The following is a 15,364-nucleotide window of genomic DNA, read 5'->3' on the forward strand; positions in this document are numbered from 1 at the left end:
AACGCGCTATAGTGTATCAAAAATTACAGCTATGGGAATACTTATATAAGAAAGGTTCAATCTGAAAACTCGTAAAAATCTGAAACTTTGCAAAATTAAAATATATGTACCTATACCTGTAATTATATAATTATATATAATTATATATAAAATATGTCCATATGCATAATATTTTTTCTCGGAAATATACAATATTTTACTTTTAAATTTTCACTGTAATTAATCTTTATCGGGATCTTTCTCAATTTCTCAATTTTAAAATAAGTATTAAAGTCAATTTTAAACTAGATAAAAATACATATTTTTAATTAGACGCTTATTAACAATCAATTAACACTTCATTGAACACATCAATTGATTTGAATTTAAAAGTATTATTTTAACTAAGAAGTCCAGTAGTGAAACAGTTTGATTGACATGTACAATATAACCCATGTACAATATACAGTTACTTATCGAAATGGAGAGATTAATTTATTATTAATTTTACTATTTAGTTTAAAATTGACTTTATTATGTATTTTAGCATTGGGAAGACTCTCCTAGAAAATCGAAAAGTTTGTTTATAAAATGTTTTATATTAAAATATCAGCAATAACTTGCTTTGACTCATGACCCCTTTTTATTTATTAATATAATATTAATCTAATATTAAAATTAAATTTTGAGCCGAATTATAATATTTATTATTTTTCTAGAAAATCGAACAATTGAAGTAATCTGAATTATTTTACTCTTATATTTATTTTAGTTTTTATTTTAAATATTATTATACCTCTGAACTATATTATTCTGTAAGAGAAATTTTTATACTTTATATTTTTATCTTCGTTTAATTAACATCTATGATTCTGATTTATCTTAGAGATTTATAACAAATACAACGATTATTCTTTATGCAATGTTTTATGCAGAGAACATTGGAGAGAGAGAGAGAGAGAGAGAGAGAGAGAGAGAGAGAGAGAGAGAGAAAGAGAAAGAAAGAGAAAGAGAGAGAGAGAGAGAGGGAGAGAATGTCATCTCGAATGATGTGAGCATCATCACTTCCTAGATTTTCTAGATATTTAAATAGTTGACGTAAAAATCGAAAAATATCCTCACTCACCATCGATATCTGGTGCACAAGTGTGTCTTTCAGTTTTCATGATATTGTTAGATGACACGCAGTTTCTCGATTCCGCTTTTTGGTCCGGAGCATGACAGTATTGATTATACAGCATCCCGCAATGTAGCGCAGTCTCTGTGTATCATACAACTAAAATTACCCAAAGGCCTGCCATTGGATGATTAAATCTCGCGCGATATCTAATTTCAATTTGATTCCAAGTAACACATAATGCTTATAAAGCGTTTAAAACGTAAAGTGTTAAAAAATGTATATAAAAAACGGTATATGTAAAGATGATCGTCATTTTAATAATTTTTTAAATTTAATCAGGACATCACCAAAGATGATTTAATATCTCAAAAAAACTAGAATTTTTTCTGACTTTTTTGAATAATTTTAATCCGTGCCTACGAGACATGGAAGACGGAAATACACTTTTATGGATACAATTCAGCCGATGCTCTAATTCTTAACTAATTTTAAAGTTCTTTTTAATTTGTTCGAAATTGAATGAGCTAAAAGCCCATTCTGCGTAAATTTTAATTATGGTCCAAATTAAAAATGGCCGATCCAATATTCGTTATCATGTAATATTGATTTTTTTACTTACTTCATTGGATTGATGACTTTAAGTGTCTATAGTTCATTCAATTTCGAGCAAATTAAAAAAACTTCAAAATTGATTAAGAATTAGAGTATCAGCCAAATTTTTCCGCTCATTGGGAGGAGCCTAAAAAAAGCTCTGCAAGTTAAGTTTTTTGTTAAAAAAAAAACGATATGCAAGTCGATTTTAAATCGCAGTATCAAAAATAGATATACGTAATAAAATGTATCACGCATTTGCATCTTGCATATCTATTTTTACCGCGATTCAACACCGATTTGCATCGCATCTATTTTTCAACAAAAACTTAACTGCAGAATCTTTCTAAATGTTAAGGCATGCATAGTAGACAAAAAAATTCAGTCGATGCTCTAATTCTTAACCAATTTCAAAGTTTTTCTTTAATTAAAAATAGCCACGCGCGATTTAATATTCGTTATCGAATAATTTTAATTTCTTTTTGCTTATTTCATTGAATCGGCCATTTTTATTTTAAACGTAATTCAAATTTATACAGAATGAGCTTTTAGCTCATTCAATTTTGAACAAATTAAAAAAAAAATATTTAAATTGAATAAGAATTAAAGCGTCGGCTGAATTTTGTCCGCAAAGGTGTTTTTCCATTTATCCGTACACCAATGGCACGAATTAAAATTGTCTAAACAAATCTGAAAAAATTCTGGTGTTATTTTGTAAAACATTGAACTATTTATATAGGGGAGTCCCGTTTAAATTTAAAAATTTGTTAAAATAATCATATTTTGTAAATATTATTGTGGTCTTAGATTGCTGATTATGAAGACTTATCATATTTATTATGAAATATTTATCGTAAATATTGTGGTAAATATTAGAAAAAATATTTAATAGAACATTACAATCTTGGTAAAAAAATTAATCCAGTTTTATTAAAACAAGTATTAGTTTCATATTCCAGAATAAGCATGATAAAATTACTTACTGCTATAGCACAGCAGTGCTTATAAAGCACTAAAAAAACGCTTATGCAGGTGCATGTTTTTAGCAGTTTTTTAATGCTTTAAAAGCGTTTTCAAAATTCATTCTGAAAAGTGCACATAAGCGCATACAATTGGTGCAGAACATGCAGTTTCGTAATACGTTAACAGTATCTTTTATAACAGCATCTGCAAAACGCTCAGAAAACGCTATATAAAAGCGTATAGATATCAGCGCAGGATAAATGCAGTTTTATAGCATTTCCCGCGTAGTATAGCAGCGTTTGTAAAGCGCGCTCGGAAAGTGTTGTGAAAGCGCTATGAAGCTACACTTATTCTACGCTTTACAGGCGTTGCTGCATGGAATTTACGCTCCAGGTATTAAAGTGAAAGAATTTGTGAAGATTGAAATAGCAATGACTGCAATTGTTTTATGAGATATTATTACAAATATGTAAATAATAATATAATAATTATTTACACTAATTATTTCGATAATTGTAATAACATTAATTACATTTTCGATTATTATAATAACATTACATGTAATAATTCTACTACTCAGTAAAGCAAAATTTGGAAATAATTTATCAAATTTCAAATGTGATAATAAAGATAAAAATATATTACAATGAAGCTCCATTTTCAGAAATTTTCGGCTATTATTTTTAAATGGCAGATAACGAAGTAAGAAGATGATAATCAAATTGATAATCAAAAATCCGAGTTTGCAATAGTCAGGAAAAGTTACTTTGTAAAAATAATTAGTTGCAATTACAATTTTTTTCTTTCAATAGTAATTAGTTACAATTCCAAGTTACTGAGACTAAAAATTAATTCGTTACAATTACAGTTACTAAAAAAGTAACTTTTCAGTTAGGGGCACAATAAAAGAAATAAGGAACATAAGATAAGAGAACAGAGAATAAGAATTCAATCTATTAGAAATCATGTATTGTGGAATACACAGTTTCTGATAGGTTGAAATTCTTATTCTCTATTCTCTGTTCCCTATTCTTTTTATTGTGCAGAGCCCTTTATTTTTCAGTTATTATGACAGAATAATATGAGTGACATCAATATCATTAGTGCTCAAAGAAACAAATTTACGTTTTCAATATATAATTTTATTTAAAAATTCTTTAAATTTCACGGGAATACGAAATAATTCAAATAACAGATAAAATAATAAAATACTCGCTCTGGGCTGCGTTATAAAACATACTTTAACCTTGTTGTTTACAAATATTAAAAATAATAAAATGATACACGCGAGTGTTGCGTATGTAAAGTGGAAACGCACTTTTAACACTACAAATACTTCAAAACATTTGATTGATCAATTGAAAGAAAGAATTTTATAAGCTGATCAAAAAATACTTCGAAGCATTTGTAGCATCAAGTGGATCATAGCTTTAATCAGTATTCAGATTTTAATCAATCACATTAAATTGACAAATAAATTTAAAAAGTTACTTTATTGTTAAATGTAAAAGTTACTTTATTGTTAAATTAGTTACTAATTAGTAGTTGGAAGAAACTACTACTGTAACTAGATTAAGTTACAGTTACAGATAGAAAAAAGGAACTAGTTAAGTTACAGTTACTGAAAAAAAGTAACTGTAATTGTAACTTAGTTACAAGTAATTAGTTAATTCCCACCACTACCCTGGCAATAGTACATGACGTGACGTGAATCAGATGTCACAGGTCAATGGAACAAAATGCACTTGAAAGAATAGTATTATTTTTAAACTAGTCCTTTACTGAGCTCGATGCGAGCGCTTTTTACTAAATTATTTCCGATTTAAAATACCGTTATTGATCAAAATTATGATTGTAATTTTTCCTAATATGAACTGCGTGGAGTTAGATTGATCAGAATTGAACACACTCACGTATGCACGCACGCAATAAAATTCAATTACAACTAGTCGAACTTCATACAGCTCATATTAGAAAGAATTACAACTAATAATTTTAGCTAATGATAGCGGTCTGATAGCGATGATCTTAAATTTAGAATAACAACAAAAAATGATTTCGAGCTTGGTGAAGAAGCATTTTAAAGCTCTATATTTCATGCAAAATTGTTATCAATGATCATCGGTTATCAATTTTGTATCTTTTCACTTTTTCTATAATCGGATCACACGGACGATTCTGCTTCACAAATATTGTCATGTTGCTATAGTCGAAACCGCCGCTATAGTTGTTAATCCTGTTGCATAGTTGGTGTTTGGCGATGCATGTATGATTAGTACACTAGAACTGTGTGTTCATATTGAAAATTCACTACATAAAGAAATAGCAATATTATTTCTATTCTCGTTATAAAAGCAATGTCACTCTGGTGAAAAATATATAAAAGCAATATCACTCTGATGAAAAAAAAGTTTTCATAATATTCCATAATATTTTTATAAATTTATCATATCAGAATATGATTATAATTTAGAATATCAATGTATAAATAGTCACACTAGTTAGAGAACTTATAAAAATCTTCTTCAAATTTTATGTTTTTCGGAGAGTATAGAATGAAAAATCTTAGAATATTACAGAATTCATATATAAAGGATTTTAAAAAAGATATATATTTTTCAACATTTCTGAAGCGTTCTAATTTTTATAAGAAAACAGAAATTTTTTAATAAATGTTGAGTTTAATCAGCCAACTGAACATTTACTTACAATAAATAAATATTTACTCAATAAAAAGAAATATTTGTTAAATCAAATTAATTTATCTGGAAATATTGGTAATCTCGATGCTAAGCTACGCGCAGCGATACTGCCGTGGAGACTTTACGTGAACCGGCAAGTTGCCAGAAATTGAGATTATTGGATCTCAATAAGAGCTGAACTGATCAGATTCTAAGTGTGCTCAATCGATTGCATCCGCTCAAAATATATAAAGAAAGTATTTTTCTCTACGTGCCCTACGAGCGGAGATATTGCGATGTAAAATCTGAAATCTTTGACTTTATTAATGTCGTCGATCAGAAGAAAAATGTACTATTGCACCATCTGACAGTAGATGGCAGTACAAGCGCTTGGATGCTGCACATTTTAGTTATGACGTTTGTGACTCGCGTTGGTACGAAGTGTGAGGCGCTTGCCAGGCAATTCCTATTCCCCGCGTATCAAGCTATCGATGGCGGATATTCAAAATTAATATTTAATTTTTTAATTATTTTGATCGGAATTCTGAAGAACCACTCGCTCACGATGGATGCGTCTCAGCTCGGGTGCTACAAGTTATTTTTGAAAGTGTTGCTAACTTTGACTGAGCATTGAAATACACATAGTCGTCTCCTGATTTTGAACGACCCGTTCGTCCTGATGCGCGTCCACGCGTGACGCCGTAAATGCAGGCGCCCAGTGTCCATACCCGGGCGGGCTTCGTCATTTTCGTGGGCATTGCACCACTTTTAGTTTTTATATCTCTCATAAAGACGATCTGACCGTGTTGTCAATATACATGAGAGGCAGGAGCCTAATCAATAAGAAGAAAAAGACGGCTGTGACGTGCATGGCGTGATTATGCAAGAAAGATGAAATATCAAGCTCGTAATCGAGGCTAGGTATTCTGCATGCCCGAGGAACTGAGTGTTCAGATATTTGTTACCAAAGAAGTAGGTGTCTAGGTTATTCAGAACACATTCTACATGAGTAAGATTACGGTCGCATTCGAACTCAATCAAGTTTTAATTTAATAATAAATCAAGTTTTAATTAATTGATAAAAATACATTCAATCAATATGTTTTCGCATAAAAATAAAGGCTTGATAAAAAAAAGTGTCGTGAATCGTGATGATATTAGTCACAATTATTCAGGTTAGGAAGTTTCTTACAACTACAAAATACTGCGATACAAGCATACTGCAGACACTATGGTAAAATTTTCATTTCTCTGTTTTAAAATATAAGAAAGTAACTTGTGTTTTTAAAATCGAAAATACGTTTTAAAGCAGAGAATTTCACAATATTTCATGGCTAACAGAACTTTTAACCTGAATAATATTTGACTTTAATTATTAATATCTTGTTTTATTTCTCTCGAAGCAGAGTTTATTGAAAGTAAAATTCTTACTTTGGATGAGCAGGCAGTTAAAGAAAAGAAATAAACGATCGTTCGAAGTATATAATTTTTTAACTCTTAATTCTCGCAATTTTCTCTGAAAGTTGGAAAAATCGCGCGTATATTATTTAGATAATACAATTTGCGTTAAAATTCATAACGTTGCATTTACAAATTAAAATTAGAATGCGGAAGGCTATACAAAATTATACAAAATTAAAAATACATTTTTCCGTAGAATCGGAACAATATCCTTCAAAACGAAAGAGAAACTTCTATATTATCAAATTTCTCTAAATTATATTTAATAATCAAAGGAAAATCTATTTCTTTGAATTATAAGATAAATTGTTTATAAAGATGTTCACTACAAATGCGTGATATCAGTACAAACGTTATCTTTTTAAAAAAAGTAAAAAAAGGCGCAAAGTATATGTGCTTCTCGAATAAAACCTAAATATCCAATCTAATTAATAGTAATTTTAATTTTTCTTCAAAGATTCTTATTGAAAGTCTTTTTAATTTTTATGCCAATCCAAATAATAGCAATTTTAATTCTCTATCAAAAATTACTATTCCTTAAAAAAATTAATGTATCAAATGAAAAATTAAAACCTAGATACTACAATCTTAATCAAGTTAAATTCTATCAAATTAAAAAGTAAAATGCAAGTGGTACTATCTTTTATTACTTAACTCTAATGATGTGTATCATTCGTATAAAAAATTTGATATCAATAATTGGCACGAAATTAAATCCTATGTAATTCAGATATCAAATTAAATAAATAATATCAACTTTAATGATCTGTATTATTCATATAAAAGATTTGATATCAACAACTAACGCCAACTTAAATCTCATACTAATTAAGTAAAGAATATAATTCCTAATTGTTTACTTATTCATATACTTTATTTAATTTGGTATGGGATTTAAGTTGGCATTAGTTGTTGATATCAAATCTTTTATACAAATAATATATATCATTAAAGTTGATATTATTTATTTAATTTCGAATTACATAGGATTTAATTTCGTGCCAAATGTTGATATCAAATCTTTTTTATGAATGATATATAAAGTTTTGTATAGTTTTATTGATATCAAATCTTTTATATGAATAATACGTATCATTCGTATAAAACATATCATTAAAATTTATATTATTTATTTAATTTTATATGGAATTTAACTTGGCACCAATTGTTGATATCAAATCTTTTTTTATACGAACATATTATTAGAGTTAAGTAACAAAAGATAGTATCACTTGCATTTTATGTTAGGGAATTGGTGGAAGCGCTCCTCAGGAAACTATTTGTAATAAGGTTGGCCTTTCATCACTATCCCGCGAAGGAGAGAACAGAGACATGGCGGCACGGAGCGATGTGAATTATTCCTGTTATACACTTATCCAATAAACCATATGTTATTTCACAGTGATCATTTAGTATTCTCATAAAATACCTCCGCCCACATAACATGACGCAGTCGACAGAATCTTAAATGCGAATTTGCTACAAACTACTGGGAAAAAATACGTGTTTGTAATATCGGACAAGACATTAGGCTAGACAACATAATGGAATTCCTGAAACAATCACAGTCAATAGGAAAGTGACCAGGCTCTAAATTGGAAAAAATTTAAGAAGAGTTTCAATTTATATTTAGTAGCACAGATAAAATACCGGAAGAAATCAAAGCAGCCTTATTAATGCACTGTCTAGGTAAACAAGTGTTTGACGTAATAGATACGTTGGGCAGAAAAGAAGCTAAAATCGATAGATGCGATTATTGCAAAACTTGATGCGTATTTTATACCAAAAACGAAAGTGTGGAGAGACACAAATTGAATGTGAGAACGCAAAAGTCAACTGAATCATTCAATTTCTTATGAGATCTCGGAAACTAGCAGAGTTTCTTGCAACTTTGAAAGCATAATTTAATCAAGGATAGAATTTTTTATGTGGCATATACAATACAAAAATAAAGGACAGGTTGCCAAGAGAAGACGGATTGAATTTAGACAAAATAAAAAAAAAATGTGTCGAGCAGCTGAATGCATCGGGACTTAAAAAATCTATATGATGAACAAAAAGTTGAAATTGGTGCTGTTGCACATGGCACATCAAGACTAAAACAACACAACAAAGACGGTAAAGGAGCAGGAAAACATGATAGCAGTAGAAATCCGAGACAATCTGGTAAAAACGATAATAGGCAACTGGCAACAAAGCAGTATATAAGGAGGACGACGACGACAGCAAAGAAGGAGGGACAACAACGCTAAGCAACCAGCAGCAAACAAGTGTGTAAGATGTAGATTAGAGTGGCATGGTTATAACTCATGCCCAGCAGTCAGAAATGTATGAACTATAGAAAAATAGGACATTATGCAAAAGTATGTAGGAATACGAAGAGAAATAAATGTTGATAACACTGACAAACAGGATAGTGACAGTCAGAATTGCACAGACAGAATTGCATGAATTAGGATTAATTAGAATTTAATAATAAAAAAAGAGACACATACGCTAGGATATATGGGAGAACAACGAAGATGACTGATATATCAAAATTTAACGGAAATCAACAAGATAGTACGAGTAACATTTAAATTAGACTCAGGAACACAAGCGAATGCAATTCCGGAATATTTATTTAAAAGACTAGGTTTAATACACACATTAGTATCGTGCATGATTAAAGCTACTAGTGACTACTAGTTACTCAGGGAGTTCATTGGGTGTTCTTGAAAAATGTATCTTAGGAGTAAAATATAAAGGAAAAAGTCATACCTTGAAATTTTTGATAATTAAGACAAAACCAAGGACTGAAATGGTGCTAGGGATTAAACCTATTAAAACTCTGAATCTTGCGGTACTAGTAGAAGCAATCAATGAGAGCAAGTGTGATTTAGTAACTGAGTTTAAGGATTTGTTCAAGGGAATAGAACGAATAAAAACAGTAGACATTAAATTAAAACAAAATTATGAAACTATTGTAACACCCTGTCGAAAAGTCCCTTTCCGCATTGTAGACAAACTTAAAGAGGAATGTGTAGTGACGACATAGCAGAGCGAGTAATAAAATCCGGAATATGTTAATCCTATTGTAATCGTTAAAAAAACAAATGATAAAATTCGAATCTGTTTGGATCTACGGACACTAAATGACAACATTCTAAGAGAGCGCTATGAATTACCAACTTTTGATGAACATTATTATTTATATATTATTAACAAGAGAAATGGCAGGCAGTAAATAATTTTCAGATGTTAGATGTCAACAAAGGATTTTGGCAAATAGAATTGACAAAAGCAGTGTCTAAATTAATAACATTCACAATTCCATTTGGGAGGTATAAATTTCTAAAATTAGACCTTACGGGATTACTTATCTCTAATGCATTAGAAATTTTTTATAGAATTTTTTCACAATTATTTGAGGGAATCCCAGGGTGTACAATTTACATAGACAATATAATTATTCATACAAAAACTCGTGAAGAACATGACAAAGTATTAAAAATTCTAGAAAAAGTTAGAAAGTAGAGTAAAGTTACAAAGATAAATGGAAATTCCATCAGATCAAGGTTAAATATACAAGTCATATATTTTCAGAAAAAGGCATTAGCCTGAATCCAAACAGAGTTGAAGCAATCAGGCAGATAAAAACAAAAAACGCGAAAAAATTGAGTAGATTCATGAACATGATAGCGTACGTAAGCCGATTTATTTCCAACTTAGTACAAAGAACAACAAATATATGACAACTAATGAAACATGATATAGAGTGGCTATGGATAAATAACCACGAAAAAGAATTTAATGATATTAAAAAAACATTAACAGTTCAATCTTAAAGTTCAATCTTAAAATTTTTTGACAGTAATGCGGAAATTATTCTGTCGGTTAATAGCTCGAAGAATGGTATGGGGGCAGTGATTTTATAGAATTAAGTACATATAACGTATGCGTCAAAATCTCTGACAGAGTGTCAGGATATGAGTACAAAGATATGCTCAAATTAAAAAGGAAATGCTAGCAATCACTTTTGGATGCCAAAAATTTAATTAATACTCACAAATGTCTATGTCTTTTCAATTCTGAATGCATTTTTATTTATTTATAGAAATTGCTTATAGAAATTTATAAAAATTTATAGAAATATTTCTATGCCTTTCAATTTAAAAATAGTATCAGCAATTTCTGTGCAATGTGAATACTACTCAATTCAATAATCTGAATATGAAATGCAGTTTTACAGTCTAATTGAATAAAAAAAAATGTTTATTTAAAAATGGATCAAATGCTTAAATTATTCAAAATTATAAGTAGGAAATTTTTCATTTTAATCCAACTAAGTTCAAAAAAGTAAAAATAATTGAGTTGTAAAAATAATTGAGCTTGAGTTGTTTTGTTTCTTTTTGATTAGAAGTAAAATGAATGATTGACATAACACTCGCAAATCAAGTCGAACACAGCCCGAATATTAGACTAATGATATAATAACGACGTGCAACATCGGCCAAGCGAGACTAGATTATCCGACACTTACCTAATGTTGTCTTATAGTAATGTAAATTATGTATTTATATTTTATTATATCTGCTAAATTATGATATTTATATTATATCTATATAATTTTGTGTACTGATTTAGCTGGTTGTAATTGAAGTAGAGAATGAATAACACATTTACCAATTGAAGAAGTGGTGTAGCGGGTAACGTAGAAGATTTATAATCCAGAGGTTCAAATCCCATTAAGGTGCGTTTTTTAATACCAATTTGTGAAGTAGTTAATTTTCAGTAGTTTATAATTATTATAAATGTCTTAGGAATAAAATTTGTAACCCTTAAATATGAATGTTTTTTTTATTTCGAATATTAAACTAGTGTCAGCTAGGATCCAATCCATTTCAATTCATTTTTATGGATTTAAAGTTCGCATTAAAAAAATTTTAATCCATTTTAATCCATTCTCGTTTGCTGGGATCAATAGTCTAATTTCCACCGAAAGTTTAATTCGGATTAGAATATAAGAATCAACTATAGTCAAGTTCCCCTCGTTAGATTGTAACAGGGGAATACTCGACTGTAGTATGTAGTGTGGAGCGTGTTAGAGCATGCGACGCGACAAACTCATGATTCACACACAATTCTACGACATCCATCATACGACATCTGACATTCATTGTTAGACTTGTTCTACAATACGTCGTATGTCGGCGTCGGATGTTGAACGCATGCGTATTCGATTGTCGTCTGTCGCATGGAAAGATACAATCGATCATGATTGGTTAATTTCTTACGGCACGACATACAACGTCTCCCGAATGATATCGCACATAGTGTGAATCCTATATTTCAAATACGCTGGATTTATTCGGAGCAACTCCGAGCAGTTCCCGAAAGACAAAACGAACAATGCTAATATTACATGCATAAATTGAGCGGAAAGGCGGAATAGGGAATTAGAAATTATTAATTTTTATTTATTGATTAAAATGCTTATATTCAATACATAAACTGAAAAGCTAAACATATTGATAAAAATTGCACTGAATTAAACGAATACAATTTTTTAAAATGAATACAAAAGTGTGTTTGTCATTATATGTTCCGCTTTTTTGCGGAAATTGTGCTCCATATAAGGGCAAGTTCACACCTTGAAAAGCGGAAAGCAGAAAAGCAGTAGCCAATCAAAACTCGCGCTGATAAGTAATACAAAAAGTCGGAATTGTAGACTATCAGTTAGAGTTTTGATTGGCTGCTGCTTTTCCGTCCAAGGTGTGAATACGCCCTAATATTAGGAGATTAAAGGCGGGAACGCACGGAAAGGTGGAAATCTACTAAAGTTTAGTTAATTCTGTCTTCCACGTTTCTGCGTAATGGCACCCTGATCGTCGTATTGATTCCGCGAGTTCCGTTCTGTTGCCAATTTCCGCTCTATGGGACGGCACTCTGAAATTAATGATTGCGTTCAGCAGAACGTTTATGTTGTAACTGTTGGAAGTTTTCTTTACATTGATTAGGTTATGCTTTTAGATCAAGAGGAATGGTTCAATCTCAGCAGAGAATCATAAGAACTATTGTGTTCTGCTGAACGCAGCCAATTGCGGTATTTCATCAGATCTAGTGACTTTACTTTTCAGCGTCCCATGAAATGGTACTTTACAGTTGGCTAATATTGAAATAATACAAGGCTCTGACGTAAGATGGCATAAAGTGCTACAGTAATTTTCGTGCGGAAGTCCTGGAAGGAACATGGCGATGATGATTTCATAGTATTAGATGCATTTTTGATTTCGATTGTTTCAACCTCAAAACACGTGCACAGATCATCGCATACGATCGAAAGTGATTTTTAATTATTTGATAAATCGGAGACAAACGCGCAACGCAATGAGTTTCTTCAGCAAAGTGTTTGGTGGGAAGAAGGAGCCAACTGCTCCTTCAACAGCCGAAGCAATTCAGAAGTTACGTGAAACAGAGGATATGTTGATAAAGAAACAGGAGTTCTTGGAGAGCAAAATTGATAATGAAATATTAATAGCGAAGAAAAATGCGTCGAAGAACAAGCGAGGTATAACTCGCAGACTTTCCCCTTTTGTATTTCATGTTCACTAATTTTATAATTGTATTTGACTTTTACAGTTCAACTGTTAGTTCAATTGGAATTATCTCTTTTATTTGCAGTCTATGGCTAGTATTACATTTGTTGTATGACGAAGCATTTCAAATCTATTGATTGGCTGCAAAAAAGAGGAGTTGTCAAATGTCTCTATCCTGTAGTCAGTCAATCATTTTAAAATGTTGTTGTATGACAAATATAATAGTACTCATCATGTTGAATTGTTATTGTGTGTTTTGTATTTACAAGGAGAAGATTAAATTAACAACGAAATTTCGAAATGCAATTTGTTGCAAAAAATTATTTAAAAAATCCTAAATTCTGGCTTCAAATACTTTTCTTTTTCAAAAATGAACAAATATAAATGTTTTAAAATTATTGAATCGATTAATTACTTGGTAAGTGACAGATTTCAAGAGAAGGAAGAAAAAAATATTATGTATTATAATGTTCCAAAACAATTGGATTTTTTCCAATATATAAGCAATGTAAGTACAGTTTGGATTAATTTTACTATTATTTTGACAGTGCAGCAAATAATAGCATTAGATGCATTTTGTTTCATGCATGTGATGTGGGTAATGTATCATTTTATCTTTTTCTTTACATATTCAGTGCACAACAATGATAAAATGATATATTGTGTGCATCATATATGAAATGGAACACATCTATTGACACTTACATATAACTAGTTTACATTAATTTGAACTGTATTTATATCTTCAAAGTTTTAGAAGTGATTTAATAAATATAAACAGTATATAAGTAAGAGGAGTATACAGCCATGATATAAGGTATTTTTAGCAAATGTCATATTTCAAATATTTATGTTAATCATATAAAATTTATAAATGTTTCAGCTACCATCTTTAGTATGTCAGTAAAATTATACAATTAAAAGAATAAAAAGAATACGAATATAATTTTTTAAAAACATTGTCATAGAATTTAAGTTGTAATGAAAAAATTCGTTGTCATATGAATTCGCGAAGAATCATTATAAAATATTAATTGGTTATAATTTAAGAACTTTAATGATCTTAATAAATTATTAATGATACTTTGATTCTTTGAATGATTCTTTATTATATATTTACACATTTCATGATCACAGTTTATGAATTTTATATGATTGACATAAATATTTGAAATATATGACATTCACTAAAAACATCTTGCATTGTGGCTGGATGCTCTTGTATTTACATCATCAAAAAAAAGTCAATTAGATTGAAATCATTTATGAGATGATTTAATTTTTTTTGCTGTAATTTCCCTGTAATTTATTATACTATCAAACATGCCAAAATGATTACTTAATTCAATGATATTAAAATATTCATACATATTAATTTTTCAAAAAAAAAAAATCAATCTAAAGGCTTTGAAATTCTTAATATGAATATACAAAATCATTTTTTGCAGCAAATCGCATTTTACTTTTAGAAATTTTTCTTTGATAATATTTATATTTAATATCGTTTTAGATATAATTTAACCCTTGTTACTTATGAAAAACTATAATATATATGAAAATAAATCAATGATTATTCTAAATGTATTTATAAACTTTATTAAAGCATTAAGAGATTACATTTATATTATTTTTTAATATATTCTCTTGCTTGTTAATATGCATCAATATTTCATAAGTTTATTTATACTATCAGAAAAAATATTTTTTCATTGATGAGGATGTTGGCATGGAATGTGGGAGATCTGAATTTGAATCCTCGTTAAGGTAATATTTTTGGCAATAAATTAAATTATTTATATAAATTAAATGATTCTTAAGTGATTATATTAGCATCAAATTATTAATGTCCTTCTAAGATGCTTGTTAGCATCAAAATTATTGAATTGCTTATCAATTTAATATGTGGTATTTTACTGTGCTACTTTAGTTCTGTTCTTTGATTTTATTTCAAGAATAAAAAAAGATTTTGGTGCGTAATTTGCAAAATTGAA

General features: G+C 29.5%; 2 protein-coding genes across 2 annotated transcripts in view; one reads left to right on the top strand and one right to left on the bottom strand.

Annotated features, from left to right (window-relative positions):
- The window catches only part of LOC108692717, a 52,121-nt gene extending 40,526 nt beyond the window's left edge, over nt 1-11,595 (bottom strand). The window contains exons 1-2 of the mRNA XM_018201108.1: nt 11,461-11,595; nt 1,106-1,240 (exon numbers count right to left, since the gene is read on the bottom strand). Of these exons, the coding sequence (XP_018056597.1) occupies nt 1,106-1,220 (115 nt within the window). The 5' untranslated portion in view covers nt 1,221-1,240; nt 11,461-11,595. The remainder of the gene's footprint in view (nt 1-1,105; nt 1,241-11,460) is intronic.
- Nucleotides 11,596-12,986: 1,391 nt separating this feature from the next.
- The window catches only part of LOC108692716 (charged multivesicular body protein 4c), a 6,240-nt gene continuing 3,862 nt past the window's right edge, over nt 12,987-15,364 (top strand). The window contains exon 1 of the mRNA XM_018201106.1: nt 12,987-13,345. Within this exon, the coding sequence (XP_018056595.1) occupies nt 13,165-13,345 (181 nt within the window). The 5' untranslated portion in view covers nt 12,987-13,164. The remainder of the gene's footprint in view (nt 13,346-15,364) is intronic.

Source organism: Atta colombica, unplaced genomic scaffold (assembly GCF_001594045.1).
Source record: "Atta colombica isolate Treedump-2 unplaced genomic scaffold, Acol1.0 scaffold80, whole genome shotgun sequence".
Classification (NCBI taxonomy): Eukaryota; Metazoa; Arthropoda; class Insecta; order Hymenoptera; family Formicidae; genus Atta; species Atta colombica.